The 21,342-nt window shown below is 37.5% G+C and overlaps 1 protein-coding gene across 1 annotated transcript in view; it reads right to left on the bottom strand.

The window, feature by feature from the left end:
• The window catches only part of LOC133294152 (uncharacterized), a 35,011-nt gene that overhangs the window by 356 nt on the left and 13,313 nt on the right, over window positions 1-21,342 (bottom strand). Inside the window, exons 7-14 of the mRNA XM_061492805.1 lie at window positions 17,755-17,885; window positions 17,531-17,660; window positions 4,868-5,231; window positions 4,303-4,775; window positions 3,995-4,177; window positions 3,751-3,909; window positions 3,320-3,394; window positions 154-271 (exon numbers count right to left, since the gene is read on the bottom strand). Coding sequence (XP_061348789.1) covers window positions 154-271; window positions 3,320-3,394; window positions 3,751-3,909; window positions 3,995-4,177; window positions 4,303-4,775; window positions 4,868-5,231; window positions 17,531-17,660; window positions 17,755-17,885 — 1,633 coding nt within the window. The remainder of the gene's footprint in view (window positions 1-153; window positions 272-3,319; window positions 3,395-3,750; window positions 3,910-3,994; window positions 4,178-4,302; window positions 4,776-4,867; window positions 5,232-17,530; window positions 17,661-17,754; window positions 17,886-21,342) is intronic.

Below are 21,342 nucleotides of genomic sequence, written 5' to 3'. Positions count from 1 at the left end.
AAATTGAAGGGACCCAAAGGTGAACTCTGCTAGAGACTGCTACTAATTGAAGGAAGCATTTCGTATTCAAGTCAACAATGCAAGATTCAATGTCAAGTTTCTAAGAAAATTATAAAAAACAACAATCTGGAAAAATGGATTGTGATTCTGAACCTTGTGTTGTTTCTTCTGCATTGGAGATTATAGACCTGACATCTATGGCAAATGACTCTGCCTGGGGGGGCAACAGGCAAGCTTCACGTTTTGATGCCTTTGCAATTTCTGCTACTGCCTGAAATTAACCAATTTACAGACACCTACTGGTATTAGAATTAAGTATATTTTTTTAGGGAAAAATGTTTATCATTATAAAGGACATATGCTTGTGTCATTTTAAGTGAGAGAACGACACAAACTAGTATTTTTTTTATTTAAAATTTAAATTAAAAAAAATACTCATTTTCTTTCTCCTATAGATTTCTATTACTTGTGTCTTTCTCTCACTTAAAATGACACGCATTTATGTCCATTAAAAAGACAAACACCAAACCCATTTTTTTAATACTTAACATATCCAAAGATGCATGCTAAAGAAATGGAAATGAATTACAAAAGGAATAGCCATAGCACTTCTTAAAGCACAAACTTGGTAGATATGTTGAGTTGTAAATATTTTGAAAGAGCTGTGCTAAATCTGGTTTCATTGACAGTATTAGAGGCTTTTCTATTGCCAGACGAAGAGGAAGAATATACAAAGAGACAGAGGAAATAGCTTGATTAAAAACTGTCATAGGGTTATTTGTCTTAGTGTTGGTGGGCTTGTCTTACGTACCCCCTATGCTTACTGTTAGTAACGCTAGAAATTGACATAATAGAATAAATAGGAGTCTAGAGTTAAGGTATTGTATGACATTACACTTATCAAACATATATTCACCATACTATTATTTACAGTCGTCTTTTTTTTTTTTTTCCTTCTTTACCTAAACCCTATAATTTCAACAAAAACTAAACACCAATAATAATAGGGAAAAGTGTTTGTCCTTTTAAATGACACAAGTTATGTCATTTCACTCTCACAAAGAGGTGGAACCCACACCTTTATATTTTTGTGTCCACTCTCTCTCCTCATTTATCTATCTCTTTCTCTTACTTAAAATGACACAACTTTACATCTTTTAAAATGATACACACTTTTTCCATAATAATAATCTGAATCAAAAGCAAAATTGCATGCACATAAAAATCTATATGCAATAGATCAGATTTACCTAAATTCTACTGGAACAAGAATTCCTATTTTGGTTTGAAGTAATCCTACTCCAACTAGGAAGAGCTTTCCTAATTCCTTAAGAATAAATACCAAGACTAGAAAGCCCCAAAAGGGAAATTTCATACCACAGCATAATGAGATGGAAGACAATAACTATGTCAAGACTTTTAACTGAAAATGATGAACAAAATAAACTGGAAGACCAAAAGATTCTATAATTTTTTATTTTATTTTTTTCTCAGCTTTTGAGAATACTTTATCTCACCCAATTGCAATTTTTCTCCTTTTTCAATAAAAAATAGCTTGAACACCAAAATGACAGATGAGGGCCCCATGACTTGCTCTTATGTGAAGACCTATAACTGGCCGTGTCCATACCTATCACCAGAATTGGAAAGCAAGAACTTACATGGTGAGTAGCATTTTTTTCCAACTAGAGGTATCTGATAACCTAGCCTTACAACGGGAGAATGAAAAGAATTTGTAATCATTATTTTAGACTACAAATTATTAACGTTGCATTTTCATAGGCCTCACACTGCTCTTCCTCTGTATGTGTGCTATTGAGCACATCTAACTTAGAAACAGTTGGCCACTGATTCTGGCATTGTAAAGCAGCTACTTTCCTATGGAACAACCTTGTTGGGATCCTTGGTCACCAAAGTGGCCAATGAGTGTACCCTTGTGCTTCGGAGCAGTTTTTAATGATTTTCTGCAAAGGTTTTGCTAAAATTAAAGACACATAAATTTTCAATGATGTGAAGTTTATGCAATTTTGGTGCAACTAGCTGGAGAGCAATGCCTGCATCTTTAAGAGTCTCTTCCCTCCTAAACTTGTGAAGGGATCCAGGGAGGAATAATGTTTGTGGCTTCTCTTTGGTGAGTTGCTGTTTCCAAGTGGACGTTGAAGTAAGATGATGGGAAGTAGTACTAGCAACCTCCAGTCAATATTATGTTTCCCAATGCTAAAATAGGCTCGATAAAAATATTCAATTAATTCTTCACTTTCTGCATTGGATGCATTAGCTACAGTCAAGATACAAGACTGGAATCATTGAAAATAATTTTAAGCATATATGTAACCATTTAATTATAATTATTATCCTCACTCTTTTAAACCCTAATTGGACCATCTGATGGGGTAGTTAGAAAAACAATCCTTTCAACATGGTTTAGAGCTGAGACAGGATGGAATAACATTTAATGGCTCTTCAGTGCTCTACCCATGCTTTTCTTACATGGGGATCTCCTTGTTCGATATCAAGCTTGTTATTTCTGCTATAATATTTCTTACAGTCCTAGTTCAGGAGGATATCTTATCCTCCAACCCACTTGTACTCCGTATTTCTCTCTAATTCTACATTATATATATATATGGTAGGATTATTTACACCAATATAAGTTACACTCCCGATCTTAACCGTTGATTTTATTTATATTAATAGCTGTAATTTATTAGATATGTGAGTCATTAGATATAAACGGATCAATGGTTAAAATTGTGTGTACGACTTCTTATTCTTGGAAACAGGTTGCCTGAATCTCCCTATATATTCTGGTAACTAAAGCATTTTTGTTCTCAAAATCCCTAATCTTTCTATCAATTCCAGTAACTGAAGCTTTGTCCTCAGACAAGAGAAAGAAACAAAACAAAATTATTCATATCCAATCCACTTTCTTCTCCCCAGTATCCAGCATTGTGACTGGCCATTTGAACACAACCAACAATAGTCTCTAAAACTTTATTATGACTCACCAAAAAAAAAAACTTTATTATGATTTGGATTTCATAAGCTTGTTGTCTGCGGTGTAAATTCCGAATAAAATGACATTCAAAATTTACTACTATAACCAAGGCATGTAGCATATACCCCTAAAATTGTAAAATGTAGTTCCTAAAAGAGATTTTCAAAAAGGACCGAACCAACCATAGAGGAAGGGGTGGTGAATGAGGTAGGTATCTAAATAAAATCTACAAAATAAGGAAATGAGGACACAATTTAGATTAAGGGGGAAAAAGTGTACACACACAAACACACAGAAGGAAAGGGGTAGCTTGCGACAGACCTTTAAGAATGGAATAGTTAAATCAGGATGTTGATGTCTACCCAGTATTTCGAGATCCATTGACACACAGCGCATCTGTTCAATTGCACATCATTAGACCATAAGATTTTAACCAATAAAGTCTAAGCATGTTGGAACATGATTCTTTACTTTGTACATAGACAAGGAACAACGCAAAGTAATTTATAATCCAAGGCAAATAGAGCTTAGAGAAAGACCAAAAAAACGCAACTATAAACAGACAATTCCCAATCAAATTGAGCATTATTAAGGTAATCCCCCTTTCTTTGGTATTTGAACAAGGAGAAAATATCAGATACCTGGCACATGCATCAAAACCTACTAAATGCCATTAAAAGAAGAATTATCACAACACCTAAAATTGAGGAAGCCAGTTGCCTTATAACAACATTAAGAGGACATGGTCATACCAGTTCCTCCAGTAGAGGCAATATCTTGTGAGCCACTCCAATGTAGGAAAGTATGGATGCTAGCACATTTGGCACATGATGATTAAGGTCCAAATGACGTAATTGTCGACATATTGAATCAATCACATAGTCTGCATTTTCCAAAACTAACTCTCCAACCTATTAATTAAAGTATGATAGTAGTCAGCAGTCATAAAAGCAAAAAAAATTAGGAAATAAATCAGTATCATGAATAACAAACTACCGTTTGATAGCCAGATGTGGTGGAAATAATTTGCAAGACAGAATCTGCAGCATTTCTAACTTGGTAATTTGAGTAACTGAGATTCTCCAGCAATAAATAAAGAGAAGAATGAAGAAATCCACTTGAAACAAAATCTCTTCCAAGGCACAGATTAAAGATTCCTACTCCCTCAATAATAACCTGTAATCAGAAGAAAGAAGCCATTGTTGAGGTTAAATCAATCTGCTTTAGAGATAAAAGTAAAAAAAAGACACCAAATTGCCGAGAATAAACAGTCATGTCAGCCTATGGAAATAGTGCCTTTCCTCATGTAGCATTGTGGCATCTTGGAAAAAGTATAGACTAATATCTTCAACTACAACATTATGCTGCAAGTCAGCAATTCCGCGCTCAACTGGAACATTCCACACCTCAGCAGATAAATATTCATGTAAGATCCCACCAATGCAATCAACTAAATGACTCCTTAAACCTTTATCCTTCGGCATCTTCCAGAAAGATTCAAGTTTGCAAGACTGAACCTGAACTTTTCTTATAGCAGACCTATGAAATATTCTAGCAAAATCATTAACTGCTTGATCTGATAGACCAAATATCATCTCATTTAGCATGCATGCAGTTGTACTTGCTTGCCGCAATAACTGTCCAGAACCAGTCCTGTCATACCAAGACTGCCAGCTTTCATTGTTGTATTCTTTTAAACGGAGCTCCGAAACCAATTTACGGAAGTAACCAAGTAGGATCTCGGTCACATGGCACAGAAGCCCTTCATTTCTACAATCTAGCAATGACGAACAAAGGTAACAAGAGTTAATACAGGTAAAAGACAAACTCTCAGAGCTACAAGAAAAAGAACATTGAATTTGAAATCACCTGCTACTAAAGATAAACCTGCAATTCGGAGAATCCTTGCAAGAGGCTGGTATAGCTTAGTACTACCAACATAACCAAACCAAGGTGGCATACGAGGAAGCTCATACTTCTTTTGTGCAGTTTTCGCAGGATCTTGTATACTTTTTTCCTCAATAAGGCTGCGCTTAGGGGCTTCGCATTGAACAGAATTTATAAGAGGAAGGCCATAACTGAAGAAATTAGATCCAGATTTCAACTCAGCAATGGAGGGAAGGTATCCCAGTGTTGATGATCGACTTGAAGTGATTTTGCCAAGAAAACCAGAGAACACTGAATTATGGCTTAGACATGCAGAAAAGACATCCAGGAATCTAGCAGCTCCTACCTAATCATTTTCAAGCATAAGAAGTGATGTCCATGAAAGGAAATGGGAAAAGAGTTCACTGTTACTAGAACTCAATATGCATAAAATTTAAACATAAAAGAGACATGCTATATCTACCCTGTGCTTTACTGAGAGTGTGAGAAACAATAATTGATAGGATACAACCTAGACAACTTGAATTAAACAATGAACATGTGACTATATATGATTAATATCTATGCTCTAGTTTGAGAGCAAGCCATGGGGCAAATGGTAAGGTTGCTTCCTTGTGACCGAATCTGGGAAACAGCTACCTTGCAAAAATGCAAAGGTAAAACTGTGTACAATCTGCCCTCCCCCTACCCTAGCAAAGTCCGGGAGGCGAGAACCTTTATGCATGGGAGTTTTCACTTTATCTATTCTCTAGTTTAAGGAGGGAGTGTCAAAGACAAATCATCTTAGTATGTATTGAGCATTATTAGGCTGGACTTTTACTAGTTATACAACAGATCCTAACTTTTCATACTAAATGGACACACCGGCACCGGGAGACTTACCCTTACTAAAGTTAAGTAATGCATCTTATTGAAATTATAGAGATTTAAACATGAAAGAAAGAAAAGAGAAAATAAAGAATGAATAATATGAAATTTGTAGTGACTTGATATGTTATGATGCAATACAAGCTACAAAGTACTAATTCCTGTTTATACTAATATTAGATTCCAAATCATTATTATATAAGGAAAATAAATCATAAAATATAAAGAAATAAGGAAATTATTACTAAGAGATCATATAGGATACTCTAGAATACATTCATGTTATTATGAGATATTTTTCATAACAATCTCCTCAAGCTAAAGCTTATTAAGTTTTAAACTTGTTACAAATGACTTCTTTAAAGATGAAAAATAACCAAATGATATTATTCTCGGCTCCGCAAAATATGGCTGGAAAGGCAACTCCAGGATGTCGAGATGTCAGAGAGATAAGCATTACTAGAAAGACAATTCAACAAGATGGTTGGAATGACCATCAACCCGAAGATCTAGTTGAAATGTTGCATGACCAAGGAAGAATATACTCCGATAGAATTATCATCGGCAGAAATTTCTGGCAAGCAATTATACATAGTGTTGAATAAGATGGAAAAGAAAGGAAATGTTTTAAATCAATTATACAATAGGATAGTGGAGGCTCTATTATATAGAGCAAATATAACCATTATATAAGACTAACATAAAAATGTGGAACTTCTTGATAACCCTATTTTCAATACTCACAATCAAGCTAAGACTTACTAAGTTTTAAGCTTGTTAAAGATAATCCCTTGCAAATGAAAAATTAACAAAATAATATATTTGGGCTCTGTTAGAATAGAAAATATAATATATATAGATTTGGTTTAGATTTGTATAGATTACTTTCCTATCTGTAAATATTCTTTTCCTATTTAGTTTTGTATTAGGTCTGGGCTTCTCACTTAAGCCCATTAGAGTCTCTATATATTGTAACTCTTGGTATTAGCTTAATACACAACATATTATTTTATATTCAAGTTGGTATCACAACTCTTTTGTTCTGGGGACCCTCGCTTTCGCTTAAAACCTCGTTTTCGCTTTAAAACCTAAGCCCACTGCTTAGGAGTTCCCTTTTCTTTGTTGTGCGTCCTTCCGGCAAGCCATCTAGGGCTGTAACCTCCTTCAAAATAATTTCCGAACGCGTCAGCACCTCCGACCGCCACTGGAACCACCATCCGTCAATGTTCAGGCCACCGGAGAACTTTCCTGGCGAGTTTTTGAACCAGAACACCTGTGATCAAGTCCCTCTCCTCCCGGCGACCAGTTCTGTGGAAGTCCCAATGCCGCCGCAGTCGTCACGCGTCGTCAGTCTCCTCTGCGCGTGGTGCTCACGCGCCACCTTCCACCGGCCTGTGTGCATTGTTCTGGTGTCCTTTTCCGGCCATTCCTGGACAGATCTGCTCGCCCTCTCCTCCTCTTTCCAGATCTGTGGTTGGTTCTTCGTGGGTCTCACTTTTGTGTGTGCCTCTTCTTGATTTGCGATCAGGTTAGTTTCCGTTCATTTGGTTTTGTACCCTTGTGACTTTTTATAATGGCAGAATCTTCTCCTGCTCAATCGGGGATCAGTTCTCCCACTTGTCCTGCCAAAAGTTCCTCAAATGTCATCTCCACTAATGTTGGGCCCATTACCTCTTCCAAGCTGAAGGGTTCTGTTAATTACAAAAATTGGACCACATCTGTTAGAGTTTGGTTCTTTGGACAGGGACATGGGCAACATCTTACAACTAAATCCACTGATATTCCTAAGGAAGAAAAATCCGATTGGGAAAGGATTGACAACCAACTTCTGAGTATCCTTTGGCAGTCTATTGATCCAATCGTCTTGGATATTTTCTATTCTATTCAAACATGCAATGAAGTGTGGGAGGAAGCAAAACACCTCTACACAAATGATGTTCAGCAGCTCTATTCCATCATGTCTCAGTTTATGGATCTGCACAAATCATCTGACACTCAGATGGAGACATATGTTGGCAAAAGTCGATCTTTGATGCAGGCATATTTGGATATGTTGCCCTACCCTACTGATGCTTCTGCATATCAGAAATAGGTGGAACGTCTCTTTATGGTTGCCACTCTTTCTGGTCTTCCCAAAGAATATGATAATGTCCGGGATACTATCCTGACAAGTGGAGATCCTGATCTATCAATGACATATCAGCGTCTGCTCCGACATCATCTTCTGTTGTTGATTCCACTGCTCTAGTTTTCCGTACTGACTTTCGCGGGAACTTTGGAGGTGGAGGTAGAGGTGGAGGTGGTCGTGGTCGTGGTAGAGGCCAGGGAGGACATGGCCCAAGCGGTCGTGGTCAGTGACCTCATTGTCATTATTATCAGCAACTCGGTCATTATGAGGAACGTTGCTACACAAAGTATCCTCACCTGCGACCCTCTCATGCTGCTAATATAGCTCAATCGGATACTGCTTCAACTGATACAGTCTCTCTCTCCTCTGAAGACTATGCAGCACTCCAGATCCTTCTCAGGAAGGCTTCTCCTCATTCTCAGCCCTTTACTTCAGATACTGGTAATCCCGTTGCTTGTGTTTCTCATTCTGCATCACTTGGTCGTTTGATATTTGACTCAGGTGCTACTGATCACCTTTCTGGTAATAAGGAACTCTTTTCATCTCTTACTTATTCTGATAATTTACCCTATTTTACTCTTGTTGAAGGCACTAAAGCCCCTGTTCATTGGATTGGACAAATCTGTCCAACCTCCTCCTTGACCTTGGCATTTGTCTATTACATTCCTAACATTCCTTATAACTTAATTTATGTGAGTAAATTGATCAGCTCTCTTAATTGTGTTGTTACTTTCTCAAACAATTCTGTTTCTGTGCAGGATCCGGGTACGGGGAAGACGATTGGAGTGGGCCATGAGTCACGGGGTCTGTTCTACCTAGTTGTACCTCGTCCTTCAGTTGCTTGTTCTCTCACAAAACCTCGACAACTCATCCATAGTCGCCTCGGTCATCCCAGCCTTTCAGAATTGCAGAATATGGTTCCTCTTTTATCCGGTCTTCAGAATTTAGATTGTCAGTCATGTCAGTAATGAAAGCACATACGCTCATCTTTTGCCAATCGAGTCAATAAATGAGCTGATGCTCCTTTTTCTATTATTCATTCAGATATTTGGGGTCCAAGTCGTAGTGTGTTTTTTTTAGGGTTTCGGTATTATATTACTTTTATTGATGATTTTTCACATTGTACCTGGATTTATTTAATGAAAAATCGTTCTGAGTTATTCTCTATTTATCAAAAAAATTCTGCGAAGATTCATACTCAATTTGGTGCTTCTATTCGTATCTTACGTAGTGATAATGCTAAGGAATATGTTTCTATGATTTTTCTAATTTCTTAGCCACACAGGATACTTTACACTAAACTACTTGTCCTCACACTCCACAACAAAATGGAGTAGCCGAACATAAAAATCGACATCTCATTGAAACTGCACGGACTCTTCTTATTCACATGCATGTTCCTCTTCACTTCTGGGCCAATCCGGTTCTTGCCTCTTGTTTTCTCATCAACCGCATGCCTTCATTTGTTCTTAATAATGACATTCCTTATAACTTGTTGCTTCTAGATGCTCTTCTATATCCCCTATCCCCACATGTCTTTGGTTGTACCTGTTTTGTTCATGATCTCACTCCTGGTAAGGATAAGTTAACATCCAAAGCCTTTAAGTGTATTTTTCTTGGTTATTCTCATCTTCAAAAGGGTTATCGTTGTTATTCTCCTGATCTTAAGCGGTATTTTGTTTCCGTTGATGTCACTTTTCTTGATCAACAACCCTTTAATTCTAACCCATCTCAATTGTCACAGGTTGATCATGTTCTTCCTGTTCATTTTCTTGACTTGTCTTTGCCAGCTGCAGGTAACTCTATTGCAGATGAGCGATCTATTGCTTCCATACCTGAGGACCGTCCACTTCTCACCTATCAGGGCGTAGAACTGTGCCTCCTGTCGACTCGACTCTGGCTGACTCATCTCCCCCTCTTGTTGATTTTTCCCCTCCGGATCCTTCACCAGAGGCTCTTCCCATTGCTCAAAGAAAAGGTATACGTACTACTCGTAACCCTTATCCTCTTTATACTTTTTTGAGCTATGACCGTCTTTCTACTCCTCATTTCACCTTTGTTTCTAGTCTTTCTTCTGTTTCTACTCTTAAGACCACAGGTGAAGCACTTTCCCATCCAGGGTGGCGCCAAGCGATGCTTGAAGAGATGAGTGCACTTCATTCCAATTGCACTTGGGATCTTGTTTCTGCTCCTCCAGAGAAGTCTATAGTTGGTTGTCGCTGGGTCTTTACTGTCAAGGTTGGACCTGATGGTCATGTTGATTGTCTCAAGGCACGCTTAGTTGCAAAAGGTTTTACTCAAATCTTCGGCCTTGATTATAGTTACACATTCTCTCCAGTCGCTAAGATGGCATCAGTTCGCCTGTTTCTTGCTCTTGCTGCTGTTCTTCATTGGCCACTCCTTCAACTTGACATCAAAAACGCCTTTCTTCATGGTGATTTACAAGAAGAAGTTTACATGGAGCAACCACCTGGTTTTGTTGCTCAGGGGGAGTCTGGGAAGGTGTGCCGACTTCACAAATCTTTATATGGTCTCAAGCAGTCTCGTCGGGCTTGGTTCAGTCGCTTCAATTCTGCGGTTCAGGCGTTTGGCTTAATCCACAGCAAAGTTGACAATTCTGTCTTTTATAGGATTACATCTCCTGATAAGTGCATCTATTTGTTAGTCTATGTTGATGACATCATTCTCACTGGAAGTGATCAAGCTGGAATTCGTCCATTAAAAGAGTATTTATTCAGTCAATTTCAAACAAAGAACCTTGGGAAGCTGTGTTACTTCTTGGGAATTGAGGTGGCACAATCTAGACAGGACATTTGTATCTGTCAAAGGAAGTATGCCTTAGATATCTTAGAAGAGAGTATGTTGGGATGTAAACCAGTTGATACACCCATGGATCCCACTATCAAATTATTGCCCGGACAGGGGGAGCCGTTATCTGATCCTAGTATCGGAGGCTAATTGAGAAGCTCAATTATCTTACTGTGACTAGGCTAGACATTTCTTTTGTTGTTAGTACGGCTAGTCAGTTCCTTGATTCCCCTTGTGATTCTCATTGGGATGCTGCTGTGAGGATCCTCCGATACATCAAATGAGCACCAGAAAAAGGTTTGTTGTATTCAGATCAGGGAAATACAGAAATTTGTGGTTATTCAGATGCTGATTGTGCAGGATCACCCTCTGATAGTGCAGAAGCTGAGTATCGTGCAATGACAATTGCTACCTGTGAGTTAATTTGGTTAAAGCAATTGATTCAAGAGCTTCATCTTTGTGAACAGAAACAACTCATGACACGCATTTGTGATAATCAAGTTGCACTACATATATCCTCTAATCCTATGTTTCATGAGAGAACCAAACATATAGAGATTGATTGTCACTTAATTCAAGAAAGGATCAGTCAGGAGAAATCAAAACAGCTTTTGTCAACTCTAATTATCAACTAGTGGATGTCTTCACTAAAGCTCTTAGTGGTCCTCGGGTTGAATACATTTGAAACAAGCTTGGTGCTCATAATATATACGCACCAGCTTGAGGGGAAGTGTTAGAATAAGAAATATAATATATATATATATATATATATATATATATATATATATATATATATAGATTTGGTTTAGATTTGTATAGATTACTTTCCTATCTGTAAATATTCTTTTCCTATTTAGTTTTGTATTAGTTCGGGGTTTCTCACTTAAGCCCATTAGGGTCTATATATTGTAAATCTCTATATTAACTTAATACACATCATATTATTTTATATTCAAGTGGCTCCACAAAAATATGGTTGCAAAGTCAACTCAGGGGTGCTGCAAATGTTGGATAGAATGACCATCAGTATGAAAAGTTGGTTGAAATATTGCGTAACCAAGGAAGACGAGACTTCATTGGAATGACCATCACTTGAAAGTTTAGGCAAGCAAGTATACACAAGAATAGCTAAAATTTCTCCAAATTCATCAAAAACAACATTTGGAAGCTTCAGCCACTCGAAAACTAAGGAGACCCAACCAAAGCACATCTTGGACAAAGTCGTACGAGGCCAGGCAACAATTAGGACGATCAGATGGAGTCAGCCAACAGTTGGGACAATTCAATCGGACAAGAGTGCAACATCTAAATTTTCCCCCTCAATGCTATGTTGTTTAAAGAATCATTTCAACACAAAAGTTTAAGCTGTTAGTTGAAGGCAATATTAATAATTTATATTATATTTCTCTAACACGCCCACTCAGACCCACCTATCTGTGCTTGGTAACTCTAGAATATGTAATTATTTATTAATAGAATGGGGGTAATGACAATTGAACTAATGACCACTTGGTCACAGAGGCTCTAATACCATTAGGAGAATTTTCTGGTTTCTGGTGTGGGGACTCGAAGGTTGGTGCAAGATGGCATGTGATTTATTTGGTGGGCAGCAGTGATTATAGCTTCGCCCCAATAATGTTTTGGTGTGTGCATGGTTGTCAAACTCGAGATTCTATGCAAACTCGGAAGGGTGAACCAAAATCGTAAATCGCAGAATCGTAACACGGATCGTAGACTCGTAACACAAGATACAAATTATATTTATATGTATTTATATGCATATAAAGTAATATAATAAGCAAATTTAATTCAACCAAACAGCAAAATAATGTCATACAATAGTCATAATCACATAATGTCTCAGACATGTAAAGTCATAGCACACAAGATACAAAAATAATGTCTCAGACATATACAGTTAGTACCCTTGTACAAAACTTGCATTTAATTTTTTTTGCATTTCCATCTACTACAAATCCATAACTCCATGCAACATCATTCTTACTTCCAAGAGCATTCTTATGAATTTTTTTAGAAGTTGTTGTTCCTCCACTTCCACATGCAGTAGTACTATTAACACCACTTGAAGACATTTTCTAAAAATATACAACATTCAAATTCACAACAAATAATAAAAATTAACCACAATTTAATTGGACCAGCATCAAACAAAAATTAAGAGAACAAAAAAAAAAAATTTGATTTATCAAATAAATTTTTATTTGGATTAATTTAATTTTTCTTATGAATGTAAAATAATACAGAGGCAAACATGAGTAAAAAAAAATAGTAATTTGATTTATCAAATAAATCTGATTTGATTTATGATTTATCATTCTATGAAGTATTAATTTGGTTTGGCAAACAGAGGCAAAAAGTATTATTTTGCTTTATAAATGATTTTTTAATTTTTTTTTGTAAAATCAGAGGCAAAAAAAATCATTAATTTGCTTTATTAAATAATTTTTTTTGTAAAATCGATCAGACCAACAGAGGCAAAAATGATTTTTTTATCCAAACGAAAAACTAAAAACGAAACAGAGGCTATTACTATTTATAAATGACACAGAGGCTAAAAGATAAACGAAACGAAAAAGATAAACCAAACGATAAACCAAACGAAAGCAAGCGGCCAAGGAAAAAAAACGAAACAGAGGCTAGAAGAAGAAGAAGAAAAAGCACTACCCTTTGGCAGCGAAGCACGACGGCGAAGAAGAAGCAGAAGCACGACGGAGATGGTGGAGAAGCTACGAACGGAAAAGGGAAAGAGTGCAAGACGACCCAGTAGCACGGAGGGACGATCGGAGAAGATGATCGGAGGGACGACCCAGTCTTCGCGAGTCACCTAGTGGCTGAAGTGAAACTAATCAGGTGATTTAGGGTTTTTTTCCTTCTAAAAAAACCCTTTTATATGATGGTTTTTTGGGTCAAAATTCGGGTTAACGGGTCAATTTTTTCTGGTTTAAGCGTTAAACTCGTACGATTGAACGAGTTTGTCAAAAAACTCGTCGCTTCTATCATTTGAGGGCCAAAAGCGAGTTTGAGCAGAAACGGGATCGTTGAGGGGCAGTTGAAGCGTAAACTCGTGCGTTTTTGCGAGTAAACTCGCGAGTTTGACAACCATGGGTGTGTGGGAGGTGAAAAGTGGTTACCTCAAGCAGATGGTCATTCTTTCTTTCTACAATGTCATTTTGTTAAGGAGTATTGACAAAAGAACTTTGGTGAATTATGCCGTGTTGGAGAAGGTAGGAGATGAGGTCTGAATTAAAGAAATCATATGCATTATCAAATCAAAGGATTTGAATTTGGGTTTGGCATTTATTTTCGACCATGGAATGAAATTGCATGAATAAGTTGGTTACCTCAGATTTTGAGTGCAACAAGTAAACCCAACTGAGATGAGTGTGATCATTAATAAAAGCTAGAAACTGTCATGTATCATTGATGTATTTGACATTGAATAGGCCCTATTCACTATGGATCAGGGTAAATGCTTGAGGGTTGGTACGCCATTGGATGGATTTGACATGCTTGGAAATTAGACACCACTCCTATAATCGAAATTCGGATGACTTAATCTATAGTGCCATAACATTATATCCTGGTTGCTACCAACTAGAGTCATCAACCTTTGCAACATCCATCTTGCTCCTTGATTTTGGTAATGCAAATCGTCCTCTTTAAAGACCAAATCCTGGAAGAAACAACTATAAGGGTCAACATAGCAGCACATAGAGAAACCTGGGTTAGTTGCCCAATAGAAATTAGATTACATGACAATTTTCCAACAAAACATCTTTTTGGACTAGGTTTTTGGAAATACTTGCCATTCCAACTCCTGTTACTTCTACAATATTACCATCCGCCACTTTTACAATTCTTTTTCGCATTTTTCATGTAGATTGGAGAGAAGTAAAGCATTACCGGTCATATGTTGTGAGGCTCTGGAATCAACAATCCAAGTAACGTTCTTGTCAGAAGAAGTGTCTAAGGCTGTGAGGGAGTTATCTACTTGTACTAAGAACTCAAAGAGTAACTATGTTTCATATGAGAAATTGCCTTGACAGATGCAAGCTTTTGTTGCAAACACTATCCTTGAGATATTTGTTTTCGATTCAAAATTTGTTCAGCAATTTTATATGAAAAGGACGATTTTGCGACAATACATGATCGAGAGATATTGTATAAAATGAATAGGACTCTTGAAATGCTCACCGCAACATTCAATAGAACTGTATAGCCTCCATGGAGAAAGAAAATTTATGGCAAGACATGAAATCTAAACTTGTATATCAAATATGCATGAAGCAATGAAAAGCATAACAAAGCCACAGTGGGGAAGGCTTGAAAGATAACAATCTCCACATTCTCCTGCTACTATCATCAGTCAGCACCAGCTCAAAGAGTCAATAGGTAACACCCAAACTGAGCATTCCAATAGGGGTACCACTGTCACAGCAATAATTAGTAATATAGAGTATACACAACAAGCCTCACTAGCTAAACAGATCAGCATGCATGTTCTGATCAAGGTCCTTCAAATAGTAATTTTTTCTTGGCTAAATGTTCAGAGATGTTTAATCAAATCCCTTCTCAATGACTCAGTATCTGAAAGCTTCCTTGTCATCTCCTATTAACAACTTCCTTGTTTCATCTGCACTCGCTAAATTTCCAGCTTCTTTGAACATGTAACCTCTTTCTAGAACGCATGAAGTCATAGACCATATCTGTGCAGCCACAAGACGTCAAATTTGACTTTGTGTGGTTCCCAAAACGTCCTTCATTTCTTGAACTCTTGCTCAAGACTGACCATCTTGTGCCAGCAAAATGGATGAAGCCTCTTGTCTCTTATTCCCTGATATTTCAGGTTCACTATTAATGCCATTGCTTTCTTGCTTAAAGTTATCATACAAGAATCATCATAACAATACCACCCACCCATTGCATCCTTTATATAAGCACAACAGTGACCAGACCAAGGGGAGCGTGACCCTAGTCCACTAAGTGAATGTCCAATTGCCACTCTCAAAACCGAGCCTACCCCACCTTCAGACTTGCCTGAAAGCACTCCTACACCTCCTAACATGGCAACCAAACCGACCATTCCCATCACCAATATACAATCTGCTCAGTTTGACCAATTCTATGGCAGAAGCGAATCAAGAGACACTCAACTAGTTGCGCACCCCCACATAACAGAAAATAGAAAATTATTGCTGCCATCTAAAACCTACGGCTGAAAGAACTTTTGCATGGAGTCTTTGAGTGAGTTACTATGGATAACTTTTTCAGCAATAATGTCAACGCACCACAATGTACGGAGAAAGTTAGTTGTTCACACTCTTCTCTCATCAGATGTAAACCATCTTGTCATTGTTTATCTCTTTTCGAATCCCAATTATTAGAGAAAAATAATACAAAATCATTAATATGGCCTTCACCCAACAGCTTAAACTTTTAGATTGAATTAGTTCTTTACATGGTATTGGAGCTTATATTATGGTTGTAAATCCTGGCATGCTTTGGCCATGAAGTTATAAAGCACCAAAACCTCTTCAAATGCAACAGCCTTATCAATCCCGAAACCCAATATGCCCTCAAATCTCGAGTTGTATAACAATTAACAAGAACATTAGGTTTCTGAAGAGCACCAAAAAACAGCCCAAAGATGTCAAACTTGATGGAAAGTAGGAGAGAAAGAGAAAGAGAGAGAGAACACATCAGATCTGACCCCAAAACACAGAAGAACTAGAGGGAGAAAGATAATACATCAGATTTGAACAGAAAACACAAGAACTATAGGTTGTAGCCCAAGGGAGCCAAACAGCTACGAGAAGGTGGCAAATAGAGGCGATGAGGGCTGGAGTTGAGTAGAGAGATACTGAGGTGAGGTGAGCAAAGGAGAAAGCAGCAAGGAAGAAGCTTGAACGTGCTCTCACGTGCAAAAAAGAGTGAGCATGGTCAAATTCCAGCAGTAGCATATAGAAACACATTATAGATCCAATGGTGTCACGATTTCCCGACCTGGCCAACATGGTGCAGGCAATGATGACAGTGTGGTAAGTCAGTCGAAAGGACACCCAGACAAGGGAGAAAGAAAGTGATGAAAGAACGGCAACGGCACATTGAGGAGCTTCTAAGGTCAGATGGCAGCGTGGCTTCAAGGGCAGGCCAATCAGAGCACAACGAAGATTATGGCAATGGTTGTTTGGTGAAAAGCCCACAGATAAAGGTGAACCGCTACTGAAAGTCACATACAGGAGAGAAAATGGGAGTGAGAAATAGAATATTCCAAACAAAATAGTTCTAAATTTTAGGGAACTCGATAGCAAAATAGTGACAAGACAGATTATGGAGGACAGAACCACTCTGATACAATGTTGAATTTACCGAATTTAGGTAAGAAAGGAGGAAAAAGGAAATAAAAGAGACCAAGAATGATATCCTCCTGTGTATAGTGATGTGATACAAAAGACAAAGTACTAATCCCTATGTATACAAATATTTGACACCTAATCATAATTAAAAATTATGAAAAATAATGAAATTAGGAAACCATTCCTAGGAGATACTCTAAAATATTCTATGGTACAATAATGATATTATGAGATATTTTTAGATGTTCTAAAATAACAATCATATATCTCCGGAAAATATAGGAGATGTCATGTCATTGAAATACAATTGGTGTTATCTTTTCTTTCAATACGAACTTCCAATATAATCCAATTTATACGAAATAAGACTGATTAGTTTCTTCCATTATTCCATACCAAATATGATTATCTAAGGAAACAGAAATTTATATCAAGAACATGTGAAATTATTATAGAAACACATACAGGAGACTGAAGATGATCCACCAGTAGACGAGGACCAGAATAAAATATTATTGTTAGTAAACGCTGAGTGTGTAACACCGCAAGTGACTCCTCATTGCCAAGCACCACTTTGGGAAGCTTTTCAAGGTGCCTGAATTTGGAAGAGGTAATGTTTCTGATCAAGGAAAGAGATAAAGGGAAAACCATCCTCAATAAGTCATTTGTGTACAAATAAAAAGATGAACCTGATAAATATCTCAGCAGCATCACGTTCTATAACAGGTTTCCAATTCTCTGAGAACAAATACTCAAGGAAATCTTGCGCAGTTGAAGACAGGTCATCAGATTCATCAACGGCCAAAGCACATAAGGATTCCTGTATCATTAGCAAAATGAATTAGGAAAAAAAAAGCAATTAACAAGAGAATACATGACAGAGGATAAATGTACTCTAAAACCAAACCTAAATAAAAATAAAATAAAAAGAAAACCAGCAAAAAAATAGTGCTTCAGTCGTTGGATAAGTAATGATTTAGCTTAGTTTAGTGTCCAGGTTCATTGTAATATGATTGGTTAGGTCCAGGTTCATTCTATATACATTAATAAGGGGAATTAGGAACTCTCTATTCATTATTACATTAATATAATTCAGTTGTCCGCAGTGTGCATTTACACGGTTTTCAGCTATAAAGAACCAATTCAATCCAAAAGCTTAAGCTGATAAGTGAAAGCCCTTCAATGGTTTATATACTTCTCTAACACGCCCTCTCACACGAGAGCCCATTGGACATGAAGGGTGGATAATGCACAAGTCCACTTACCTGTGCTAAGAAAGAAATTTCACTAGAAAGAAAGTGGAGGGCGAGGAGGATCAAACTCGGTACACCGAAGCTCTGATACCATGTAAAGAACCAATTCAACCCAAAAACTTAAGCTGATAAGTGAAGGCCCATCAATGGTTTATGTTGAGATATATAAAACCATTAAAAAATCCTCACCCACTAGCTTAAGCTTTTGGGTTGAATTGGTTGTTTACATGGTATCAGAGCATACTAAGAAAAACCCGAAAAAGAAATAGCAACAGGAATCCTTCAAGGAGGGTGATATCTCTCTATAACCATATTGAAATTATGGAAAATAGAACTAAGTTAAACGGATTAAGATTCCTCTTGTTAGGCTCTAGATACCATGTTGAATATCATAGATACAAGAGAAAATGATAGTAATCCTTGTTGTATTAAACTACACAACATTGCTGCTATTATATAGCAAACCAATTGAAGAATACAAAGAGACACACTCAATGTGGGACTTCTACACTATTAACACTAACACTCTTAACACTCCCCCTCAAGCTGTAGCATATAAATCATATGCTACAAGCTTGATACATAAATAATACTCCCATTAGGAACCAAAAACAACAATGCTACATCAACGAAATGAAATGATTAAGTACAACAAATCAACTGGAATGACCATCAGTCTGAAGAGCTGATAAAGAGACAGTGCTGGAATGGACATCAGAGCATGGATGGTGCCAGAATTATCATCGGCAAAGACAACTGAGCTGACCAGGAGATCAGCATCAAGATCCCTCTCAGACATTTCATTTAACAGTTGGTGAGCAGCCGTGGTTTACCCTTGACTATGCTACAAGCTTATTACAAGAAAGACCAAGTAACATAACATCAAAATAAATCTCCTAAATGAGAAAACAAAAATCAACAATGTGCTAAAAATGGCGTCGAAATGAACATCAACATGGAAGATGCCGGAATGATCATCGGCAAAGACAATTGTGCTGGAATGACCATCAGCAACATGGACGGTGCTCCCCCTTAAGAGGAACTTCTAAACAGTGCCAGAATTATCATCGGCAAAGACAATTGTGCTGGAATGACCATCAGCAACATGGACAATGCTCCTCCTCAAGAGGAACTTCTAAACAATAGCACCAATGAGTCATTAGAAAGCCCTCACCCACTAGCTTAAGCTTTTGGGTTGAATTGGTTGTTTACAGTTTATATACTTCTCTAACATCAGCTTATGATTCTCTTTTCTCTCTATCTCAACATGAACACATAAATAATTCAATTTTCAACATGATTCTAAGGTTTAGACTTTAGATCACTAACCAATTATAGCATATCACATCTTAATAGAAAGTGGTAAGAAAATGTGAGAAAGTGAGAGAGAGAGAATTCTGAAATAAAGGCCATGATAATCTGAGTAATTCAGGAATGAATTGATTGATTAAAGATGTATTACACAGAGCTCTATATGAAGAGCAGAAACCTCACTCTGAGATGAGTCCTCACTAGCTAACAGATCTAACAAACTCTGAAACTAACTAGAAGGAATAATCTTGTACATGCGGATGTATGATACAACAGTACAGCTAGCATAATTATCACAGGAGCAATGTAAATGTACATAATATCTCCGATAGATCTCATCTTTCTCTTACCCTCCTGATCTCATACGACAAATTATCTTAGATCATCCGCATACCACACAATAGACAGCTATTGGCAAAAACAACAAATGGTTTGAATAGAAATAACTCTTCAATTTTGAATCGCAAAACACTTTATTACCTGGCTAGAAGTGTGGGGAAAAAATGTCCGTTACAAATACATCTCATGCATCAATAGTAGGCTATAGGAATATGATAAGACATTTATCTTTTTTTTCCCTTTTTTCCAATTCTTTGTATTAATTTGATACTTGAGTGATAGTAATTGAGTTTTACTGATAGAGAAATGGGAGACTAGCTCCTTCCCCCAGAAGAGAATTCTGGAATTCTTTGAAAACAAGGAGAAACAGAAATGAAAATTACATAATAGAGAGACTGCAAGAGATTCCCAGCCATGGGAACAGCCAAACCCGCCCAATAGCTCTATTAATTCTATCTGTTAAGAGTGTTAGTGTTAATAGTGTAGAAGTCCCACATTGAGTGTGTCTCTTTGTATTCTTCAATTGGTTTGCTATATAATAGCACCAATGTTGTGTAGTTTAATACAACAAGGATTACTATCATTTCCTCTTGTATCTATGATATTTAACATGGTATCAGAGCCTAACAAGAGGAATCTTAATCCGTTTAACTTAGTTCTATTTTCCATAATTTCAATATGGTTATAGAGAGATATCACCCTCCTTGAGGGATTCCCGTTGCTATTTCTTTTTCGGGTTTTTCTTAGTATGCTCTGTGACTGCAGCTTAGACTGATCTGTCACATCAGAAAACAATGATCCTTGGGAAGTTGTTGGGTTGACCACCGTTGTCGTTGACCGACCACCGTTGACCGCGTCGTCCACCGTTGACCGCCGTCTCCGGCGACTTTTTCGGTGACTTTTCCGATGACTTTCCGGCGACTTTTTCGACGACCCACCGCCGTCTTCGGCGACTTTTCCGATTCCGCGAAGCTTTGTTTTTCTTTAATCTTCTTTCTTCCCAAGATGGAGTATTTATACTATTCATCATCCATCTTGAGGGGGAGCACTGTCCAAGTTACTGATGTTAATTCCGACACCGAAGTTCCTCTTGAGGGGGAGTATTGTCCATGTTGCTGATGGTTATTCCAGCACAATTGTCTTTGCTTCCGGCACTGTTTAGAAGTTCCTCTTGAGGGGGAGCACTGTCCATGTTGCTGATGGTCATTCCAGCACAATTGTCTTTTCCGATGATAATTCCGGCACTGTTTAGAAGTTCCTCTTAAGGGCGAGCACTGTCCATGTTGCTGATGGTCATTCCAGCACAATTGTCTTTGCCGATGATAATTCCGGCACTGTTTAAAAGTCCCTCTTGAGGGGGAGCACCGTCCATGT

Source organism: Gastrolobium bilobum, unplaced genomic scaffold (assembly GCF_033153095.1).
Source record: "Gastrolobium bilobum isolate Gb01-03AN ecotype WA unplaced genomic scaffold, APGP_CSIRO_Gbil_v1 utg168530, whole genome shotgun sequence".
NCBI lineage: Eukaryota > Viridiplantae > Streptophyta > Magnoliopsida > Fabales > Fabaceae > Gastrolobium > Gastrolobium bilobum.
The sequence above is the reverse complement of the archived record's forward strand: the minus strand, read 5'-3'. Positions and strand labels throughout refer to the sequence as shown.